General features: G+C 44.0%; 1 protein-coding gene across 4 annotated transcripts in view; it reads left to right on the top strand.

Annotated features, from left to right (window-relative positions):
• The first annotated feature begins 542 nt into the window (after positions 1–542).
• The window catches only part of LOC102310006 (connector enhancer of kinase suppressor of ras 3), a 43,204-nt gene continuing 19,955 nt past the window's right edge, over positions 543–23,791 (top strand). The window contains exons 1-5 of one of the 4 annotated variants that reach the window (XM_042220790.1): positions 543–821; positions 15,062–15,225; positions 18,621–18,823; positions 19,717–19,804; positions 23,142–23,183. In XM_042220790.1, coding sequence (XP_042076724.1) covers positions 770–821; positions 15,062–15,225; positions 18,621–18,823; positions 19,717–19,804; positions 23,142–23,183 — 549 coding nt within the window. In that variant the 5' untranslated portion in view covers positions 543–769. Of the gene's footprint in view, positions 822–15,061; positions 15,226–18,620; positions 18,824–18,844; positions 19,805–23,141; positions 23,184–23,791 lie in introns of those variants that run through there. The other 3 variants (XM_014333593.2, XM_042220788.1, XM_042220789.1) reach the window with 3 other exon arrangements.

Here is a 23,791-nt window from a genome sequence, read left to right as displayed (position 1 = left end):
AGCTTAATCATATTTATGAGGCCTTTCAAGTGCTCAACACAAACGGAGGAAAATGTTCTATTTTAATTATGATTGTTCACATTGTTCTGTATTTTTCCTTTTTCTCCTGAAGCAACACAACACAAACCGGTCAGCACTGTTTCACGCCTCCACTTTCAAATGAGGGCGGCGAACACACGCAAACTACCTACATCATACGGTGCGTTCAGGTACTCTCCGTAAATTCATATCACCACTCGGGCGTTCTGGTGGTTTTTGGTTAGAAAATTGTAAAATTGGTTTATTACAAGAAAGAAAGAAAGAAAGAAAGAAAGAAAGAAAGAAAGAAAGAAAGAAAGAAAGAAAGAAAGAAAAACATGATGCAATGGTAACGAAATTCATATCTCGGTATTAGTTTTTGATACGTAAGCACTATTATGAAGGCATCTGCACTATGTGAAAATATAAACTGTGATATTTGTTAAGTGTATCAGTGTTTTATTAATCACCGGGGCTCACTGGGTATTTAAGGAATAATTGTGATTTTTCCGAGTATTCCTGGCAGTACGTGAATGCAGCATTAATCCCAACGAGCGGTGAGGACCTGAGGGGGATTTCAGTCCAGCCTCCCGGTCTAGTGTGCGCACAGTTGTTCATTTGGTGAACACAAACAGACGCTGAGAGCGAAGCTGGAGCGAAGAATGTGACAGAAAACAGTTCTCTGAGTTCTTAATCAGCGCCGCCACATTTCGGCTCATTTCTCTCTCTCTGATTTTATTCTGAGCACACCATGGAGCCGATAACCAAGTGGACGCCAAAGCAAGTTGTCGACTGGATGAGAGGTAAGTGAGGCACTTTGAAAAGATTAGATTTTAGTCTGGAAAAAAAAATCTCATTGACTTCATTAAAAGAGAAGCTGTTCAAAGGCTTCTGTGCCCCAGCGCGGAGTCGCTCCTCGGTTATCTGCTCTTAGTTTCGTAGAAACTGCGTGACAGCATACCTTCACTGAGGCGCATAACAATGGGACTACATTTCTTTGACTCTCACTTACACAAGAAGGACAAAGAAATGACACTTGGCTGTGTAAGCAGTCCCCTGACATGCCAGTCGTACTACTGATAACACTTGATAATGAGATTTATTTTGTCACTGTGCTAACAAAGGAAATGTATTCGATTGGCTCTTAAATACACTGGCTGTCCTAAGTTTGGTGTCACAAATCCCGAAGTCAGAAACAAACAGTATCCAAGTGTCTCTCATTATATTTGCTGCTGCTTTTTTATTTATTTAAAGAAAATGATATTGATGTGTAACAGTCACTGTACTCTGGACTTTTAGAGCTTTAAAATCTCTAAAGAAAATCCGAATAATTTGTCTGTAAGTTTGCACTGATCTTTTTTCTCCATTAAAAAAATAAATTCTATTTCTAATTTTCTGAGAGGAATGAGAGGTATGCTAGTGGCATAAATATTCTCTGAACCAGACTTTAGTCACAGCATAGGTATGCATGGCGTGCGGCGCAAGAAGCTACGTAGTGGATGGAGTAGATGCAGAGAAACTCAGAAACTGAAGTTTGTGGTCATCAGCCAGGAAAAAGAAGCGCAGGCTCTTCGTGATGGGATCAAAGCGTCTGTCTTTGTTCTGAAGGACATTTGGAAACTTTTTTTCATATACTGATTTGTAAGTTTAAGCTAACTTCTGTATTTTTATGGAAGTGTAACAGTTAGTAGGCGGTGGTGTATTAACTGCTGAATGAGGCGTGCCTGCTAGTGCGCATCGATAGTTGGGGGTTAAAGGGGATTGTCAGGGGTTAGTTTCCATGTGTGCTGTGAAAAGAGCCTGACCGGGCATTTGTGGATGGAGGATTAGTTGTGTATATGGGCCCCACTACTGTCAGTGACCTGAAAATCTGACTCAGCAGTTGTCTCTGTAGGTCCCAGCTACTGGATTTGCAGACTCCTGCAAACACATCAGAAGGGAAGAACTGAGTGAAATGCACTGACACGCTCAGGGAAGTGCTCCCTGCTGAAGCTGGTGCATGAAAAACGGTTGATGAAGTTTTGTTTTTATACTTGAGAGGCTTCCAGGGTCACTGCTCTGGCTTTGCTGAATCACATTTGCACAGAGGTGCTGTCGTCGGTGTAGACAACAATAACTTTGCAAGCAGGTGGATCTGCATTTAAGCAGTCAGAGCTGCAAAAAAATGAAGCGCTGTGATATTGCACTTCTTCCTTTGGTCATTTAAACCTCTCCCTGGGTTGGCTGTGCTCATGCGCCAACATTTTCTTTGTTAAAGAAAAGCAAAGAGCCTTTTTAAAGGAGGGCCAAAAGCCACCACCAGTTTTCACAGAGAAGAAAAGGCCTCTTTCAGTCCTCAGTGACCGCTGCACCGTCCACAGCCATAACACAGCACGTAACCACTCGTGTTGCTTGACTGAAGGAAACCTTGTGTAATCTTTTCATACCAAAGCCAAACGGCGTCAAACTGAAGGAAAGCGCACACCCGGAGCGGGGTCACGGCCGCTTGTTGACCATTCGCACCAACACCGAACACGGCTGTTTGCAGAGTTGCTGTGCGTGTGACAGAAGCCAAATGAAAGTCTCGGGAAGCACTCTGTGCAGACCTTTGCTCCCGTTTGCCTCGGGCTGTTTCCCCGAGCTGGACAGGGGCTGCTCTTGTGTATTGAAGCTGTTGTTAAACACCTCCATTGTTGCAGCGGATCAAGTGGTCGCTGGTGGATGTTTATTGTCACTCTTGATCCCTTTCAATTCAAACATTGTTGTTGTTGTTTTCTATGTGTGGGGACTGGAAATGTCCTGAAGCACATTTGCTTCACCACAAGATCTCCCAGCTGGACCTGCAGTGCTCTGTGACTGGTATGCCATATGTCATGTGTGGGATTACGTCCTCCGGGGAACTGACCGCACTTTCCTGAGAACACACCATGTTTTCAGTAAATGCATTTTTAGCTCATTGTGATGATTTTGAAATTAAGGCTTAGACATGCTGCTAGTCATTTTCCAAATATAGTCTTGAATACACAACAGCAGTGTTTTAATGGTGAGGGTGGCATTCAATATATACAAACACCTGAATAGGATGTAATTCAGATTTTTCTTTTCCACCTTGCAGCTGCTGGGAGGAATCAGTGTATCTGTAAATACAGTCTTACTGTGTGGCTTTTTTGCTTTTGCAATACAGCCTAAATGTCCTGCAGCGTTTTCCATAAATGTATCCTGGCTTATCAAATTTCAAAGCTCTGTGTCTGTAAAGCAGGTTGGACATGTAAACTTCAGTGATGGACTTATTTTCACCAAGCTTTGCTCATCTACTCAATAGTAAGTAGAAGAGTAGCAGCAAGTGTGTGTTGATCCAATTTTTTTCCACTTCCAATCCGATCCAGAACCCAAAAATCTGATAACCAGGTTACATTAGTAAGATGTAAATCCTCACTGTGTGGAACAGACCAAGAGCAATTCTTTTATGCCTCAGCTCAGCTTCCTTAACTTCATTCACCTAAATTTCATTAGTCTCATTTCAGCTGAGCGTCATTAGGTTGCTGTTAATTGCGTTCACGCTGGTTTGTCCTTTACATCCTCTCAGTCTGAGTGCGCATCCTTTTCCTGCTCCTCACACACACTTATCGAGTGTGGATTGGAGCAGACAGGAGACAGCTGAAGTGAAATCAAGTCCAGCAAGAGCTTCCAAAGAAGTGGCGAAGCGAACACAAACCTAGCGAGACCAAGACAGTGAAAGCATCGTCGCTGTGGGAGCTTTTCAGGTGCGTCCGCTCACTTCGACCACAGTGGGTGTAGCTGCAGTGAAACACCACCAACTTAATACTTGGATATCTTATCCAAATATCAGATCAACACGTCCTTAATGACAAGCATGTGCAAGCACTGTTCTGTCTCCCACCAAAGGGCTGAGATGTCGGTTATCTTGTCAGAAAGGTGACAAACGTGCTCAATGTGCTTTTGTCTTTCACCAAATTCGAACCTGGGAAAAATAAAAGGATTGTTGAGTAGCTTCACTGACGGGTGCCTTCAGCAACCTTATCTCTGGAGAGGATAGGAAGGTGAGGGCAATGATGGCTCATGATCCTTATCTGGCTGAAACAGAGTTCCTATATAGGAGCAAGAACAGACATTGTCCAGACACCTCACCCTTATTAAGGCATCCTTTACCCCTGTTTTAGTGCCGGCTCTATCAGGAAAGTAGAGTCTATGTTTGGATAGCCACCACAAGCATCATTAATCCATTTTTAGCAAGCCTTACGCTGGAGCAACTGTGTGTATATGCATCAGGAGAACAAGTGTCAGATTAATCCAAACATATTCTGTAAGATGCAGAAATCTGTCTGCTCCATCTAACGACCTCACTCAGAAAAGGAAGTAACAGGATGGGATGATGTATTCAAGTGAAACTGTTTAATTCCCGTAAAGTCCAGCCTTTGTTTTTTAACACTTTCTGCATCTTTAAGTTTAACCTGTTGAGTTCTAGTGATGCACGCATAACAATGTTTCTTTAGAAAAGAGTTTAGGGGAAGTGCTGTAAGAGGATTCCCCCTGGGGAGAGGTTACTCAAAGGCACTGCTGTGGTTTTGTTGCTGTGGCCTTTTTGTCACATGAATCCCAGCCTGACAGCATCAGGAGCTCCAACATGGGGGGACACAGTCAGCGTCGGGGTTTTTCACACTCTGATTTGGTCTGAATAAAAGGCAGCTGCATAAATAAAACCTTACAAATGACTTTCCTCCGCAGCTTCACCAGCAGCCGGCACATTGTGTTTACACGGTATACTTTCTTGCGTATGGCGCTTTATAGGTCAAATGATTGTTATCAGCGCACTGATATCAGTTTGCATTTGCATGTAGAGCACATTATAACTAATTCTCACAATGTCAGCAGAGAGGAGACCGAGTTTGATCCCACGTCCAAGCTAACCCGAAGCTACACCAGTTTGCTTTTCATTCAAATCTAAAATGTGCATTGCAAATCTCCCTGATGAGCTCAGCTTAGTCGGACCTGCAAGCCGTTTGGCCTCAGTCTGCCCTAAGAGCATTGGCCTGTGAAGTGCCATGCTTAAGTCACGGGACTGAAAGCAACAACCTGAGGTGACGCAGCAGGCCAGTGTGTATTTACGAGTCACATGTTGACCGACCTCTCGTGCAGGGATGTGAAATGCTCCCGTGCACTCGCTGGTATGTGTCACGATTGTTCCCGGTGATGTCTGTAAATGCTACCGGACCTGTGTGCGCTGGTGCAGGAGGGGAAAGGAAGTGTGTGCCTGGGTTGATATTGTTATCAAAGCACCGCTAATGCATTTATGCTCAAATAAACTCCGAACATGAGAGGAATGTAAGTGCTGTGATTTTTTTTATTTTTTTCCCTCTCCCTCCTGCTAAACCAAACCAGCGGCTCTGTGAATGAGCAGTCCAAACAGGTCACACATGTCCTTTGTTGCATTTGGGGCCACCAGTTGCTTTTAACGGATTTAAAAATGCCGCAGCCTGTCAGGTCGGTCCCCCTCGCTGACCAAATACACACAAAGCTCTTTCATCCTGCCACCTGCTTACACTCTAATGGAGTGTAATGTCATTATGATTATAAAGTGATCTGTAGTTTTATGAACTGTCGCCTACTTTGGGGTTTAGCCGGGCACTTGGGCGAGCGCCAGATCTGTGCATGTTCAGACTAGTCCTCCGTGGAGGCTGAATTCCTGTCTAGCTGTTCCCACAGGATAAAATTGTCATTCCTGTGGGAAATACATTCTTGTGACTAAGCTTTAATTTGCTTACTATCTTTTTTCTGATCCACTGTTGTTTATATATGCACAACAGAGGTGCTAGTATCACCACGCACATTTTTTAGGTCTCCGTGCTCGTGTTTGTGTTTTCACTCGCCTGTGATGGTTTTTTTTTTGAATTTGTCAGCTCTCATTCACTGGTTACGCAAGAGAGCGGCGATAGATGAGGCAGCATTAATGGGCCAGTCTGTGTTTTTAAAGCATTAATGAGCCCCACTATCTGCGTGGCTTCATGGGCTCTGAATGGGTTGATGAACAAAAGGTTCCTCGAAAAACACAAAGTCTTTGTGTTTATTTATTCGTAATTTCCAGGTCAGATTTCTATTGTTCTATTAAGAAAAGTTCATAATCAGGTGACAAACCTCTGTTTTCGTTTTATCGTGGCTGAAAGTCTCCTCAGGAGTCTTCAAAACATTCCACAAACACATGCTAGTGAAGTCATACATGTCGCACCAGCTGACGAGGACTTTAGTTTCACTTGACGCTGCACATTTTCCCCGGGCTTCCCTATCCCAGAATGGGGGGAAAAAAACAACTATTTTTGTCACCCAACAGTCCTCATACTTCTAACTCATCCTCTTGTGTCCAGTCCACATACTGAACTAACCATTGTTTTTTGTCTGAGACACAAACTCGGAGCGTTGTACAAAAGATTTTAGAGCAAATGTTGGTTCGACTGTTTGGACAGGGAGTGGCGGCTCCTCTTTGAGAGATTTGTGGACCCGAAGAAACAATCAGGGGAGATTCTGTTGATCCTCCCTTTTGTTTCCAGTGGTGCAGCCTACCTGGGAAAACTCTGTCACGTGACCTTCCTCTCTGTTTGTAATATGACAACCTATTCCAGCTGTTTCCAGTCAACAGCACATTTATTTGTAGGAACAACTCTTTCTGTGAGGAAGATGCACGGCAGGTGCTGGCAAGACTAGAAACAAAGCTCACCGGTTAAGTAGCGTGTGAGTGAGTGTGCGTGTGTGTAAGCTATCATTTATTTCATACAGCAAGAAAACAGAATGTAGGGACAGCAAAGCCAGGACAGCACAGATCACATGCTGTGTGTTCGTGCGTCACGGGTGCCCTGTCCTGGCCTGTGGGTGACACACTGTCATTCAGTGCTATCTTTTCATTGAAGATGACTCACCCTCCCTCTCCCTCACCCCTTGCAGCAGGGAGAACAGGATCAGCTGCCCACTGCCTGTAGGCTGCCTAGTGATGTCTTGCGTTGCATAATTTGTTGAAGTTCTCCTTTCTGTCATAAAGAGAATATTAGTCACGATTAATCCTTTATTCTTAATCGATTTATGGGAAAGCCGATCGCTTCTAGTCATGCTTATGTTTCTGTTTCTATTTAAAACGTGTGCCTGCCTGTAACGTCAGACAGACAAATGATGCTCTCGGTCTGTTCGTGTCCTCTTCCCCTGACCTGGCCATGAGCCAGGTTTCTCCCTCCCTCAAAACCCTCCCAAATCTCCCACCCTCCACTGTCGCCGACCTCTTCCCACTTCCCCTGTCACTACAGTAACCTTAACTTTATTTACAGCCTCGGCCAGTCTGGTTGTGGCTGAGGGGGCTGACCACCAGCAGCACTTTGCACTGCCGCAGTAAAATGCTGTGCTGTGGAGGGTTGTGGACCTCCAGCGTGTCGGGGCCAGAGATGAACCTCCTGTCGGCTTAGATCGAGTAAACGCTCAGCTTGGCTTTGCAGCAAAGTCGATCTTTTTACTGCTTTGCCCTGTGATAGATTTATGTCAATTACGGTAGCAGGTTCTTATCCAAAGATGCTTTCGTCGATCCAAATTAGGATTGGACTACATTCAACCACATGAGCCACTGGAGCAATATGAAGATATCTTTAGTTTAATTAAAGGCCTCTTTCTGTCTGTCTGTCTGTTTCAGAAAGCATTGTCATGCAACAGAACAGCACAATGGATGCAAAGTTAAATTTGTCTCTGCTAGAAAATATGCCCACAGCGTCAGGAGGACATCTAGCACAGTATTCCCATGGCAAACTAAATCAGTGGGACTCATTTCCTCCCCCAAACATGGCTCATCTTTATTGTGGTTTCCATAGGCAGCTATTATGGTGCTGGTAAATTGGTCTGTAATCAGCATGGAGGGCCACCCTGGTCATACACCGTACATGTAATGGGAAAACACTAAACCGAGTTCCCTGTTTTTTGCCTGTGTCTTAGTGCATTTGGCTTTGAAGCCGTGTTTCAGGCCTGCTCTGGATGCAGTGTTTTAAAAGTGTTCATTTACAGCTTCTGTCTCTGACATTTGTTCCCTCACGTTTGCCTCTTTCTCTCCATCACTGTCTCTTTGCAGAACACAACAGTCTTTAATTATAGATTTTTTTTTTCTTGGGACAGTGATGCTTAGGTTGTAACAAAGTGAGTGCTTTTGAAGTCGCGTTGACATGAAAACAGCGCTTCACGGAGTGAGCGTCCTCGTTTCTGTCTGATTGATCACCTGCTGTGATCAAAACTACAACAGTCCGCTCTTAAATGATAAAATCAGCAATTGTGTTGTGACTTTAAAGCTTTGTGACTATGTTTTGATGTTTGTCAACAGGTTAAGCACAACAATATGAGCCTTGGTGGGGCCAGGAAGACGAAATATTGTGGTGGGTGGAGAGGCAGGAACAGGAGAGAGGAGGGGGCGGCTTGAGACATTTCTGAGGTCTTTGTTGCTTTCTTTAGAACGTGTTTATCCTGCGGTAACGAGCTGCAGCGTGGCCAGGCGGCCGACTGGAGAGCGATGGGTATTTATGTTGGCCTGAGAGGTTATTGCTCCAACTCCTTCGCTTACCTGCGTAAACTATTACCTCGTATCTTTTTCTCAAGAGACAAGCAGTTTATCTGCTTTTATAAGCCTGATGAACCTTCTGCCATGCACCCATATTTATTTATTGATTGATTTTGCACCCTTGTTCATTAGCATAGCTCCAAAAGAAATCACCCAGGACAGAAACACGTGTAGCTGATTACTCACAGGAACAAGACGCAGATTTTGTTGCTCCAAATGGTTTTTGTTGCAAACCCAGCAAACAAACATCAGACTGGGCCAAAACGGATCCCAGCATGAGGACAGGCAGACGGATATGAACACGTTTTCCATGTACGGTGGAGTTACAGTCGGATCGTTTCTTACAAAGCAAGAAAATATTTATGAGATTATTGCAACGACAAAAAAATTAAACGCATGCGTCTGTGGCACAGCCACACGACGTCTTTTCCACGCACACAGACCTGAGCCTTATTAAAATGATAGAAAACTCTTTCCTGATTTATCATCTACTACATTCTGTCTCATGTGTTGCATGATGAATTTAAGGTATCTGGACTGACGCAGTCCGGTGTCCTCATTCTAAACCTGTGACGTGAGCAGTTCAGTGTGCAGCCCGTTACTTCTGCAGGATAAGAAATGAGCTCTAGAACCAGCGTTTTCTTCATTAATCAATAAAAAGGTCACATAAAATGATTCCTGAACACAAATTTGATCTTCCTAGAAAGTCTCGTGACTTACAAACAACTGCAAAAGTGCATCTAGCAAACATTTGATTAACTAACTTTTCTGACACGAGCACGATTAAAGATGTCTTGCATGCACTGAAAATTAAAACAGTGTAATACAGCTGAAACACACTGCAATAATACAGGATAGCTTATTGACTCAGAAAGTTGTTGAACACAAGAATGGAGACTTCCATGTTGCTGCCTGTCCTACATGTTCATAATAATGACTGATGGGAAAAATCCACCATCCAGTAACTGCTTACTGTCCTTTCTTAATCACTTAAATATTGCAGAGTAAATCACCAACAGATAATGAACCTGGCCATTCACAGATAGCCAGTCTATTCATCCAATTGCCTGAGCTTAATCGGAATAATCAGGATTAACTGGATAGTCCCCGTCACTTCTCAAAGCTTCAGATCTAAGATGTCTAATCTAATCTAAACCCAAAAATGATGTTCTGCGCAGGTGCAGGTGTAGCTCACTCAAACTGCCCAAGAATCCCTAATATTACCTGCATATAGGCCTACTGTATGCAGCTGTTAGAGGTTCCACGTGTGGCGTTGAGTAACCGTATACAAGGAAGGAATTTTTAGGTTTAAACTCGGTGACCCAGTCAGTTTCAGAGTCTTATCCCACGCCTCTAAATTGGGCAACAAGTGTTTTTGTTGCTGCAGGTTTACAAAGACTCTCGTACTCATGCGCCCGCAGCAGTTTGCTTATCTCTTTGCCCTGTTTCTTGTTCTCTTCTGTCTTCTGATGTCATTGTGACCAGAAGTCATCACATAACAGCCCGACCAAAAATACCTCTCCAAACCTCCTCTTCTCCTCCGCCCAGACCTCCATCACCTCCAGACCTTAGTCGATATTAACTGAGCTGTCCAACATCCTCCTTCCCTTCCAGCTCATTCAACCTTAGAAATCTAAAAAGGTAGCAGTCACGTGACTCGGTCTTCTGTGCTAGAGGTGAGGATTAACTGAACCTAAGGGGGCTGGCACTCGTGCTCGCTGAATGCGCTTCAGCCACGACAGCCCCCTGAACTCTGACCCTTCAGCTCTCATCAGTCATCGTCCATCACCCGGTAAGAGACAGGGCTGCTTTTGTCTTCTGTGGAGGGGCCAGCCTCAGCTGCTTTTCTCCCTTACGAAGCACACTTGGGACATGTAGCTGCCAGTTTGTAGTTGTCTGTCTTTAAGATTAGGGTACATAAAGTGAAACACTCTGTTAGCTGGAGGAAGTGATGATAAGATTAAAGCATGGATTATACCGGCTCGTATAATCGATGCTATCAGCAGATAGGAAATCCCAGGAATGAATTAGCCTGTGAGGTTTTAGCACTGAAGGAAAATGTGCATCTAATATATATTCAGATTAATATTATTATTTATATTAATATTAACATTTTGTACTGTCTGCAGAAGAAGAGACAACAGGCACAATAGAGACGGAGATCATTGTGTAACTTCTATCCCCAGCTCCCAGTGTGTGTACAGGCTTTGTTGTTGTCCTGTGAAGTCATGCATTACAGGATAGCTTAGCTGTGTTTCTTTCTTTTTAATTACTGCACGGCCTGGTCCAGCCAGAGACCATTGTGCCAAAGCGCTGCGAGTTCCCACAATGGAGCTGCTCAGCAGAGAACAATGAATCAAATTCCTGACCGTTCCCCACAGGTTCAGAGGCCCGGCTGACAAATAAAGACAGCGGAGTTACAGTGGCTTAGCTATTCTACACCCAGTAGCTTTCCCAGTGGCCACCCCTGTGGGGATACTGGTTTATGTGTGTGTGTGTGTGTGTGTGTGTGTGTGTGTGTGTGTGTGTGTGTTACATGGTGGCAAGTGCTCCCACTGGGAGCACAGGGAGGGGTTGAAAGATGGGGGAGGGAGATTGTTTGTTTCTTTCTGTTGGGGGAGAAAGACTGCGTGCTCTTTTACTAATGTAATCAAACCCCTGAGAACGAAAAGTTGGCAACCAAAAGCTGCACTGAAGAGCATTATGGATCTGAACTGATCAGTTTTTTTTTTCCTTGGGACAAAGATGTGAACTTGTTTCAGAAATCCTGTTCAATCCTGTTTGCTGTTGTTTAATGTTGTTCATCACAAATACAGAGTCCTGGGCTCTTTTGTCCTTTAGACAAAAAAACAGCCAATTGTTGAGATTAGGATAAGAATAAACTAACCTTTTGCAAAAGGATGTGCTCTGTTTATATTGCCAGAACTGTGTGCTTACACAGGCTTTAAGTAGGCTGCAGAGCTTAAAGGCCACTAGGCAGGTCTAGTTCCATTTATGTTGTCCAGATTGTCCAGCTCTTGTCCTGCTGTCCTGAAGGTTTATCCATTGTACTGCTAAACCTTTGCTGCTAACCTGTTTGGCACATAATCACTGTTTACCGAAACAGTGTGTGGTGGTGAGACCCCACATTGAACAGCAGGTGCCACATTAGGCACGGCCAGATCCCCTAACCTCTAACCTCTAACCCTGGCATTTGTCAGTCATCTTCTGCACTGTCAGTGATTACAGTCTGTCTTCTCCATTCTTCCTTTTTAAACTCTTTGTGACACTGGTACTCTCACACCTTCTCTCTGATTGTTCCCGGATGAACAGAATCAACTTTTTGGGATTTCCTTACCTGGATGATCGAGCCTCTGGGGGCTGGGAATGAAGCACTTATTTGCAGACTCAGGATGAAGGAGTTCTTAGTGCTGCGAGATTTTGGTTCAGATTTTGAAATGTGAGAACTTTGACAAGCAAACTCAGTTTACTTTTAGAAAAGTGAGATTTATTATTTGTGTTGTACAGTTATTTTATTTTTAACCTTAATTTATATTTTATTCCTTCCTAGTTAATTTTACCCTTTTTAATTTTTCATATTTATTACCTATCTTATTCATAGCAGTTTCCTTTCTTGTTTTCTTTAGGTCACGAGCAATTGTCCAAGCATTTCACTACATATCGTACTGTGTATGACTGTGTACGTGACAAATAAAATTTGAATTTGAATTTGAATTTTATTTCACAGCTTAAGCTAAAGTATTCAGAATGCTAAGTTAGCCTGCAAAATGCATTTACACTGATATGAAGTGGAAAACAGCAGATTGTCACATCTCACACTGGACAACTTTGAGCTAAAGAATGATGAAGCACGAACCAGCTGTCAAAATGCACACAGTAATTTAGACTTTTTGATGACGTAAATAGAAGGAGGTAAGTGATTGTCTGGTGTTTTGGTGCTTTGCTTCCCGGTTTACATGCACTTGCTCTGGTTTGAGGACATTTGCCAAGCGGTTCTCAGAGGCCATAAACCTCCACAGCATTTCATCCTGTGCAGGCTTTTCAAAAGCATTCACACACTCCTCCCCTCTGCTTCCCCCTTTACTCAATTCACAATAACGTGACACTCTATCTCTTTTACTGGTTTCTCTGCCCTTTAATGAAAATTGATAGTCTCGCACACACATACACACGCCCTAACAGCCATTGATTGAGGCACAATAAATGTTTTATAAGCCTCACTGTTTTTTGTTTTTTTTAAGTGTCAGAGGGAGAAAATGTCCCCTTTCTGTATTTAGCACAAATAAAAACATTTTAAACCTAAGCCAGAACATCACGGAGTGATTTTCCTGATGCCTACAGCTCTGACTTCTAGGAAAATTCTTGCCAAAGAATGAAAGTGAAAACAAGCTAAAGGAGAGGATAGCCCCTCATCAGTTAGTCCAATCAATTAATTCCAGAGTGTTTTCTGATATCTACTCTGTGTTTTTCAAACAGTTAAGATCCTGCAATTGGAGCCCCTTCAACTCTTTTTGTAGCCTAAACCACAACTTTCCCTTGTTGGTGGAAGGACGGTGGCACCATTCCACAGGAAATGCCTTTTTAACACAGCAGGAAAGGGAGACTTTGCCCCGTCCAGACCCACGTCTTTGTTTTCATCTAATCGCATTAAGTGACTGGCCCTGTGTTTGTGCTTGGCTTGTGTTCATGTCAGCGTGGGCTCAGGCCAGTGCTCAGCCCCTTTCCTACAATGCGAAGTGGATTCCCTCGCAGAACACCGGCCAGTCGAGGGTTAAGCCTAAAAATTCTCTGAAAGTCTTGCCTAAGATTAGCATGCCGAGGAATGAGAAAAATGTAATGAGCCTAACTGGACCTGACTTGTATGGAGGCTAATGGTTAACGAGTCGTGATGGATTTTCTCTGTGATTCAGTGGAGACGACTTGAGCTCTCACACATGGATTATATTTTCTGAAGGATTAAAATTGCTGTCAGAGGGAACTTTGATACCATAATGAGGTTTTAATGTGTCTGAAAGGTGCTCTTTTATAGGCATGTGAACAGAAAGATTCGCTCTAAAGTCGAATGCTACCATGAAACATGCAACAGGTGTTAAAGAGTTTGACATACCTTTAAAAAAAACATCATGAGAAGTGATTATAAAAATGTCCTGAGGTCTCCTGACAGTATTTACCTCATGGGAACTCTGTGGCTGCAGAGCTCGCTGAGTCACCTGACGACAGTCGTCTGATTGGTGGCTGGAACTTTTTAAACTGAGCCCTGCCCACAACACCAAAATGGTTTAATTTCAGTCTGAGTCCATAACTCTGAAAATATGTTTTATGGCTTTTTTAAACTGTTGTGCTTGTATTCATGCTTTAATGCGTTTTAATGCAGAATGCATGCTCCAAGTATTTGCATGCAATTCAGTATTGTTTGGTCAGGAGTGACTGTCACATGCACACCTTTGTCTTTGCTTTATGCAAACTCTCGGCAACAGGTGCACGAACTGAGCCCCACAGGGACATAAACATATGAGGTGCCATTTAAAGACAAAAGCAACCACAGAATAAACCCACAGGGCTTCACTCATACCTCTACGTTTGATAAGGACCCATCTGCAGATGTCGCACGTGGCCAGGCTAAAATTGTCAAGTCGCTTTTGAACTTGGATGCCCCACTTAAAATGTATCACCTAATCATGCGCCACGCTAAGTAATGTCAGTTGTGCTTCGTGCATGTGCTGAGGTCTGAAAGAGTGGGAGAGTCTTGCAGCTGACGGGTCTTTCAGAGGGAATCGGGGCGCAGGGCCATGTAGCTGCAGCTGCCGCCTCTGTGTACGCTCTTTGATGGCGAGAGGCGATGGCGTTGACTTCCACACCCACAGCTACACACACTCACAAAATACACAAAGGCTCATTTTCTCCTCTGTTGTTTGAACTTTACTTTCTGGTCCCCTGAGGGGTGCATTGCATGCATAGGGAGGGCATGTTTTGTGCATTTGTTTATTATAATGCACAGCTTTGAAATCATATGCAGTGTGAGAGGAGGCTGTGTGAGCTGCATCCTTGTAAGTTCAGTGACTGTAGCAGTTGGTGTCACAGTCCAAGTCATTTGTTAGTGGAGTTTGGAATAGAAGCAAGGGGACACCCATGATGCGGACGCACTTATTGCAAACACCCACACCCACATAGACCTAACATGCATACACACAAATACAGCCACCCATTGTTTAACCAGTCTAACAGACTGAGAGCTCTCAACCGTTACTCTGTTTATAGTTTGTTTATCTAGCAAAGATAGCCCTCCCACCTGCTCCTTATCTGGACAGTGCACACGCACACTTGGAACGTGCTAAAAAACCTGACATCACCTGATTTTTGTGGTTTTGTTTTGCATGGCGACAAAAAGGTTTGTGAATGACATCAACATACTTTGGTAAGATTATCCTCATTTGCTGTTTTTTTCCCTTTTCCTTCTTGTGTGTGTTGTAGGTTTGGATGACAGCTTGCAGCAGTACGTTAGCAACTTTGAGCGGGAGAAGATCAGTGGCGAGCAGCTGCTGAAGATCACACATCAGGACCTGGAAGAGCTCGGCGTTGCCAGGATTGGCCACCAGGAGCTGGTGCTGGAGGCTGTCGACCTGCTATGCGCTCTGGTCAGTAGATCTGTTTCTGGTTGAATCTATGTGAGGATTTTATAGGCTGTACCTCAGGAAGGCTCTGTTGGTCCCTGACCCTCCCCCCGCGCTCTCATTCACTAAAAACTCAACTGGTAGTTTCTGGTCTGCCAGCTAAAGGAACTAGCGATGCAGAAGAGCTCATCGTTTCCCACACATCTCAGCAGGGTGTGGACGCATCGCGACACATGAAGCAGCCTGAGGACACTGGAGAAGAGCAGGTCACAGGTGTCACAGCTGTGTGGCAGTTTGTAGATGTGGGAGATAACAGAAGCTGATCCTAATGGGCAACATGTAGCTAGCAGTGGCAGTTAGATGTGTTTGACAGATAAAATAAGAAGCTCCTCCTCCTTTCTCGCTATATGTGCACCAAATACATACGTACTTAAGCTGTTTGTTCATCAGTCTCAAAGGAAATGAAAAGTTGGTTTCGTGCTTACTCCTGCAATCATCTTCACTCCTAATTCCATGCTGAATCTCTCCCAGTTCAGTATCAAAATCCCATGTTTGGCTCCTCTTGCTCACTTTGAGTCACGCTGATCTGCTGTCCATCACCACAGATCCCAGAACAGCTTCCAGCTAAAATGTGTCTGCCTGAGACCTGCAGGCGAGTAAAGAGTGATGAAACCTTCCGCGCTCCAGCTGAAAGAGAAACAGGTTCTCCAGCAGATGGGATCGATTTGGAGTTTTATCACTTCCTGTGCCATAAAAGTCCAAGCTTGTGGTCCCCGCGTTTTGATCAGTGTCAGCATTTCTGTGCGCTCTTAAAACACTTTACATTAATCATTTGTGGCATGGTTATTTTTGCTCAAAGCTATTTAAATGTTAAATCTTTCTTCTACTGCATGAGGCGGAATGGAAAATTGTGGGTAGAATAGATTTGGAGCTACTTTTACTTTTTTTTTTTTTTTCTTAGCGCACAAAAGCCACATTTGAGTTCTCGTGCATTCTTAATAAAGCAAGTGTACGTGCGCTTAGCTTGGATCTTATTATCGTTCCTTAGCTTCTTTGCATTGGAATAGAGTCACATGAACTGAGCTATTAATATACACAATCTACAGGAAGGACGCTGAAGTATCTAATCTCATGTCCTACCTGTCTATTTATCAGTTTAATTGTGAGTGATATGCAAAATATGTTAATCTCTTCCCTTTGACACAGTTTTTGACAGTTTTTCCATCAATGCACGATAAGCTCCTGCCTCCTATCAGTGCTCTACCTGTAGTCACCACACTGAACAGATGGAAGCATTCAGCACGTATTCATTGGGGGTTTTTTTTTTTTATTGGATTTATTTATCATAAAATTTGCACCATGTGTTGCACTATCCCAGTAACCAGGCCCAGATTTGGATTCATCCCTGGAATCTTTTGCATTGACAAAGTGGAATCTCAAGTGCTTTTGCTCTAAGATTTACGGTAAAACATGCTGCCAGTTTGTGCTTTGGTAGTTGGTGCACTGTCCTTAACCTTTCACCCCTGATTGAAGCCTTGAAGTATAATGTTTTTTGTCCGTTTGGGGTTTCCCTATTAAGAAGCGGGCCTCAACCTTCCACTGGGCTCATGGGAGGAAGTGAGGCCCCCGATTCAATTAGCTTTTACTCAAGGTCACTGCTACTCACAGGAACGCAGCCCAGCAGCACCCGAAACCCCCACACACTCTCACACTTTCTCACACTTTCTCCCCTTTTTTTCTTTTTTAAATTTACTGGGAGGTCAGACACTTCCTGTTGACGTAGAGGCCCTTTGCTGCAAGGCTTTGCTCTCGCTTTTTAAATGTTTATGCATGTGTGCACATCTTTGTCTCGTTAATAGTTACAAACCTAAATCATGATGAAAGATGAGCTAACATACAGCGCTGCAAACCTTTAGGAAGCATTCGTACTCGTCCTCCATCCGTGCAAAGGAGATCAAGACCAAACTGCTGTCTAGAGACAAAGAAAGAACACATCAATTCATTTTACTGGTCTTCTCACGAGCCTTGATGCTTTCTGCAGAGTCGGTGCTGAAACTCAACACTTCTATCATCACATAAGCATTAGCTGCAGCCATTGAACACGGCTTCATCATGGGCCTGCGGCAAATGTTTGTACTATTGCTTAAAGATATGTCCTTTATAGTCAAGTCTGAGGGGAGGAAGCACCGTGTTGTGATAACAGTTCTTGATTTCTCCTGAGGAGCCTAAAGTCAGCGAATAACGTCTTCAAAGAGCCCCAGAAAGGCCTTACTTCAAAAATAAAATCTGCCATCTTGGTTTTTATTTAGCTTGGTGTGGCGAAAAAGGACACTGCAAGAATGTAAATTTGACTTGAAATGTTGTGAGGATGAAAAATGGGTTGAGTGAAAACGCAGATTTTGCTCAGACGTGGTTTTTAGCTCAGCGGACATCTGTGGGCCAGTCAGCGACGGTGTGATTAGCCTGCTAATGAAAAAGCCACGCTGCCTTGGTGCTAAAGTTACACCGAATGAGAATAAAACCACCAAGTGACTTTTCTCTCTTTTTTCACATATTCCTTGATCATGTTTGCATTTCCTTAATGGTGTTTCAACAAACCATTTCATGCCAAGTGTGGCGTGAATAATGCTGCCTTCAGCTACTGTTTGACTAGTCTGATTATTCCAGTGTGTCCCCGGAGACTAAAACTGGTCAAATGTATGTTTTTGAGCCCATGTTGGCGAGGGGCGGTGGAATAAAAGGAGACGCTAACCACTTGCAGATCTCGTTTGTTGGTTGCCAAACACGTGCCGTGTTACTCCTTGCAAAGCATATTTAGCTCCTGGCATGTCACTCAGAGTGCAGCGTTTGCTGGCAGCGATGCAACATCCTGTAAGCTGATATTTACCAGGACAAGAGCCAGGCTGCCCTTCTACTGCGTACATATGGAAAAAACACATTATTCCAATTTCTCAGCTGCAAGAATGCAAAAGTTTAAACACTGCCGACTCTGATAAAAGGTGAATTCTGTTGCTGCCCAGGTTTCCTGCAGCAGCTCACTTCACAGCTGGTTTATAGTGTACTCCCTGATCTTTGAGACCGGCATACATTCCTCTTCTAAATAAGAGGAATGTATGCAGGAAACAGCTTAGACTTAGGAATGAAAACTTCACACCGCTTGATAAGAATCAGGTGATGGCACAAGTACTCACACCCCAGAACAAATCTAGAGCTGGGTGGGAGTGATGTCTTGTTCACGATGTTCACAGACAAGTGAACTCAAAGCATATCTGTCAAATCAATGATTACAGCCTTTCAGTGGACGGGACACAACTTGTTTTGACAGGGTGGGACCATAAGCCTCGCAGGTAGACTATGTAGAAGGATTGATGACGAGTGTGCTCTTAAACCGTTCTGTTATGTTTAATTTGCTGTTTCAGAACTACGGAGTGGAGTCGGATAACTTGAAGAATCTGGTAGTGAGGATGAGAGCTGCCACCAACAGTCTGCACATGGCCACGGCCGACCGCAGGAAAAGCCCCGCCTACGATGGAAGCGCCTCGCGAAAGCCACCTAACGATTTTCTTACCTCCGTGGTGGAGCTGATCGGTGCTGCAAAGAGCCTCCTGGCGTGGCTCGACAGGTAACACTTTGTCACGGCCTTAATGAGAGGCGGAAGTGTCACGTTCGATCACACTAGTTTGAAATAAAGATGCAATTTGATATTCAAAAAAACGAGTCTGTTTATGATCAGACATAAGAGTTCGTTTTCAGCATTATAAAGACCTTTTGCATGTCAGCTTATCGTTATATCCAGCTGGCAGAGTGTCCTGTGCGCTCCTGTTGACCTGCTCCAAAACACATTACGCCATAAAAGCCGAGCATATTAAGCAGGTTGCCAGGATTAAGTGTTAGCTGGCTCAAATTAAGCTTCTCCTTTTTATGACAGGCTTGGCTAAAGTGGTGCATTGATGTCATTGTTTAAATGGTTGTTGTGATGCTGAAGTGCAAGCAGAGCCAAAGAAAATTTATGGTTCAGGTTTGTAGGTCATTAGGCTTCTCTGACTCTAATAATAATGTATTTGTACAGCACATTAGCTCAGCAAACAAGTCTTTGCACATTTGGTATTAGATCTGTTTCTGGTCAGACGGCAGTTTAATGATTTTGCATCAAGTTTCTTGTTTATTAACAATAAAAATATATAGAGACGTATTTCTGGCACACAAATAAAGTAATCCTTATTTTTTTGTGCTACTGGCCAGTAAGTGCTATTTGTTTCAAGATTTGTAATATAGTCAGACATATTCCAAGGACTACAAACTGGTTTTTGAAGCACATGTTTCAGATAGAGTGAGGTGAGAAAAAGACAGAAAAGTATAAGCTGGCACCAGAGTGGTTGCATACTTGAGAAACGAGTAACAAGCCTGTCGGTGGCCAAACACAGCAATCTGAGCGAGTACAATAAACTTGAGCTCATCTCTGCAGTCCATCGCTTGTTTCCAATGTTCTCTCTTTCCTCCTTTGTCTGCTCGCAGGACGCCTCTTACAGGGATCAGTGACTTCACAGCCACCAAGAACAAGATCATTCAGCTGTGCCTGGAGCTCACCACCACAGTTCAGCAGGTCTGCATGCTAGTTAGTTCAGCAGAAACACACACACACACAATAGCTTTTTTCCACTGAGCACATACCAGCTCAGGGGCACAGATGTGTAGGAGAAGAGTGTTATGGGAAATGTGGTCTGGCAGCCATGACATGAGCCTGAAGCCAGCAGTCTGAGCACATTATTGCAAATGCTGCTGTTTTTCTTGGGATCTTTTCCTCCACGTGCTGGCTAATGAGGAGACCCCCTCGGTGTGGGGACGTTTAATGGTAAACGTTGCTTTTGTGCTTCCAGTTTCATAAAACCCACTAGCGCTCTTTTAGAGGTGGCTGCCAACATTCCCCGGGCTGCTGTACTCCTTCGGGCCATGTGGTTCCTGTTTTTGCTTCTCCGAGATGCTCACAGTGGGAGACCAAACTGTCTGGAAGCATTTCCTGTGTGTAGGTTTAGTGGAAAGATTGAGGAGGTGGTCCTTCAGACCGCTGGAAAGATGGCTAACAGATAGCGCAGAGCACCGGCAACCACCCTTTTATATTTCTGCAGAGGGTTGCTCTTGAATTGCATCAGTATAGTTATTCCTGCTTCTGCCAGTTTCATGAAACCAGTAGTGGTTGCTCATGCATATGGGGAAGACTTTATTTGACTGGGTTTTCTTTCCTATCAATTCATCCGCTTGTCTTTTATCCCTCAAGGGTTATCCCGATAAGAAACTCATTTTACGCTGCCAGCGAAAGTGGCTCCTGAGAGTGCAGGTGTCATTTTTTTCAGAAGGTTATTGCATCAAAATAAATTCCTTTCCCAGAGTGCCTATTTCCTCGCCAGAGTCTGGGATTTCAGCGCCTCTGGTGATTTACTGTGGGTGTATCGGTCATGGTCATCCAGGAGGAGTGGGGGTATCCATTTCTCACACTGCCATGTGAAGTGGAGAGGTTATGGTGGAGAATAAACTTCTGATAGGTGCTGAAAGGTTCTTGTAAGGCTTGAGAGATTAGCTTCCTCTCGCAGCTGGAGAGACATGCCGTTCGACTTGCTAGTTTTAAGCCAGCTCGCAGCAGCTGATGAGGATGGGCGATTTCCAACTAATCCCATGATTCGAGTTTATAAAAAAGCAGAGAAATCCTCGTTTCATTTCCGATTTGTCTGAATCGTTTGGATTCCTTGTTTCTTTAGAGCAAGTGGGCTAGCATGGAAAGCACTGGTTAATAAAATGAGTTGCACAGGAGTCTGCCACGGTGATTAGTTTTATGATGGGGGAGGACGGCATGAGGTTTGCCCAGAAATCGGGGCTTTTTGAGGTCGCACTTTGTGTTCTGCCTGAATGAAGCCTGTGTTTGCACACACAATGGGACAAGGCCATAAAACACTGGATGCATCGTCCTTCTTGGCTGACCCGTCAGCGTGGAGGTCACTCTCTGTCAAAGTATGCATTTTTCATCAATCCCGCGTGTCTTTAGTTTACGCTTCCCGCTGGATGACGAAGGAAGTTCAACTCTCTGCAAACGATAAAGTCCATCGCTGTCATCACGTGAGAAGCCCAGGTGTGACATGCTGCAGTCCGTGGCCTTGATTTCCTGCAGGTGTGAAGTCAGTCCAGGCTCGGCACCGTGCCAGCGCTCCACTCTCAGCCACCTCACTGCCCGACCATGCAAATCTTCTCTGGTGGCTGATCAAAGGCCCAGAGAGCTGCACCCAGAGAGTCATCTGATCCACACTGGTTGTGAGATCAAGTCCATAATGTCAGGGATCAGTACACCCAGGGAATTGTCCTCAGCCGCAGTGCTTTCTTTCTCATCTCGCCCTCGTCTATTGTGACTACTTTGGTCCTGACAAAGATGTGGGATTACTTTGGAAGCACAAACAGTTCTCAGAAATGAGAAATAAAGCCAGGAGTCTAAGTCTATGATATCGTTTTCTCATGATCTGATACTATGGAGAAGTTCTGTAAATGTTAAAGCTTGATGGGAGTCGTGCCAGCTGATAATGACATGCTGTTTTGTTTCACGACCTCTAAACGTTGAAATATGTATTTTTAGTTCATCCTTCTTGGCTCAGTTAAGAGAGCAGCGATCCAAACATGTCTGTAAAAGAAATATGCAGCTGTTTGTTTATGGAAGAGCAGCTAAATTCTTGCTGAAACCGCCATATATTCCTGGCTGGAATTAGATTGTTTGGAAACATGATTTTTTTGGGGACCAATATATGTCACAGGAAATGTATTATAATTGCATTTATTCCTACCTCGTGTTTATATTGTTTTTTCATTTTCCTCCCCAAAGTAAGGGAAACATGGCAGCCGCATGTATAAACCTTCACCGAATGAGTTTCATCCTTCAAACAGACGGTAAAACGCAGATCGAAGGGAATATTTAGGGAGCACTGCATGCATTCTGCTTTGATGCGAAGCCATCGCTCACGGCCACAGACGGTCGCGCAAATCTCGTTAGTGCAAACAAGCCAATGGTTTTGAAAACAAACGCTCCGCTTTATCCCAGTGGAATGTGCAAGCTATGGAAATATGGAAAAACATGGCTGACCCCCCTATTTGCTGTCTGTACAATGCATTTACAAAGAGCAACAGAGCTGGCTTTGTGCACATCACAACAGTTTTCCTTTATTTTCCATCCACAGGTTTGTAGCTTGTGAGCGTTCTGGGGGAACGAGCCTCACACTGATACCTTTGTACTCTGTGGTTTTGACAGAAGCATGTCACCTGTGATTTGTTGGATGTTTTCCCTCGGGGGGTTACTCTAGACTGACCCCCCCTCTTTCCCCGCCAGCGACACAGTTGTCAGTGGGGCTGTTGCCACAGCTGTGTCCTGTCTAGCTGACACTTGGAGAGGGCCAGTGGACAGTTTCCCAGCTGACTGGGCTGACTGGGTGAAGGAGCTGCTGATAAAATCTGCAAAGATCACAGCTTTGTCTTCAGAGGACCTCCCCTCCTCCACTAGCCCACCCAGTCGCAACGAAGAAAGCGGCCGTGCGTCCAAATATTTGCTCTCTGCCAGCAGACTATTTGGAAGAGGGTTTTCTGAGCACGATGACATGTTTTCCCGACTGTTTCTCACCATGTCATCTGCGCATAGTTACTGTATGACTGTTCTTATGGTATTTACATTCCAGTATAAGTAAACTGAACCACAAAGGGTGTTATGTAATTAAAGCATCCACATAATTTAAGCAAAGCGGTCATTTAAAGCTAAAAGCTGTTTATTTGTGGCTTTTTTCATTTTTCTCAGTTCTATATGTAGGATTCTGATTATATCCCATTTACCCAAACCCTGCTTCATGCTTTTGCTTTTTCGCTCTCGAGCCATCGACTAACTTCTTCCTCTTCCCTGTTTCTATTCTCTGCAACAGGACTGCAGTGTTTATGAGATGGAAGAAAGGATCCTGGAAGTTGTGAGTACTCTGCATCTCTTTGCAAACAAAGAACTGACCTGGAAGTTCCAGTATTGTGGGGAATGGGCCTTTAAGTCTTTTTAATTGGGCATTGTGTCAGACTTGCTTTCAGCAGCAAGGTCAGATTTTTGAGTGAATAGAGCAGGCGGGTGTACAAGAAGACCAGAGGAGGAGGAGGTGGGTCTAATATGGCCCTGCCATCAATCAGTGTTTCCTGTTGTTGACACTCTCCAGACTCTGTGGGCTAACACTGGGCTTCCTCTACCATTTTCTATCTTTCTTTGAAATTCATTTTACAGACGTCTTTGTTTAAAAGCTTTTTTCTTCACTTTTCTTTCATTGCTCCTCTTTGTCACCTGCTTTTTTTTTCTATTCTTTATTTGGCACGAGTCCGATTTATTTTTATTTCTTGCCCTTATACTCCTCAAGATCAACTCTACATAAAGTATATACGATAAAACCCTCTAATGATGAGAAATTATAGTATTTGCCATTAAGCAAGAAAGGAACATAGAAGAGGTGTGTTTAAAGGACTGATTTCAGTCCTATGCGTTGAGGTCGCTCCACTTAAAAGCACACTAATGGCCCCTCGCAGAGCATTAAACCTC

The sequence above is a fragment of the Haplochromis burtoni genome, unplaced genomic scaffold (genome assembly GCF_018398535.1).
Source record: "Haplochromis burtoni strain Fernald_Lab_line unplaced genomic scaffold, NCSU_Asbu1 Contig_55, whole genome shotgun sequence".
Taxonomy (NCBI): Eukaryota; Metazoa; Chordata; class Actinopteri; order Cichliformes; family Cichlidae; genus Haplochromis; species Haplochromis burtoni.
Note: the sequence above shows the minus strand (reverse complement) of the source record. Positions and strands in the feature narration are given on the sequence as shown.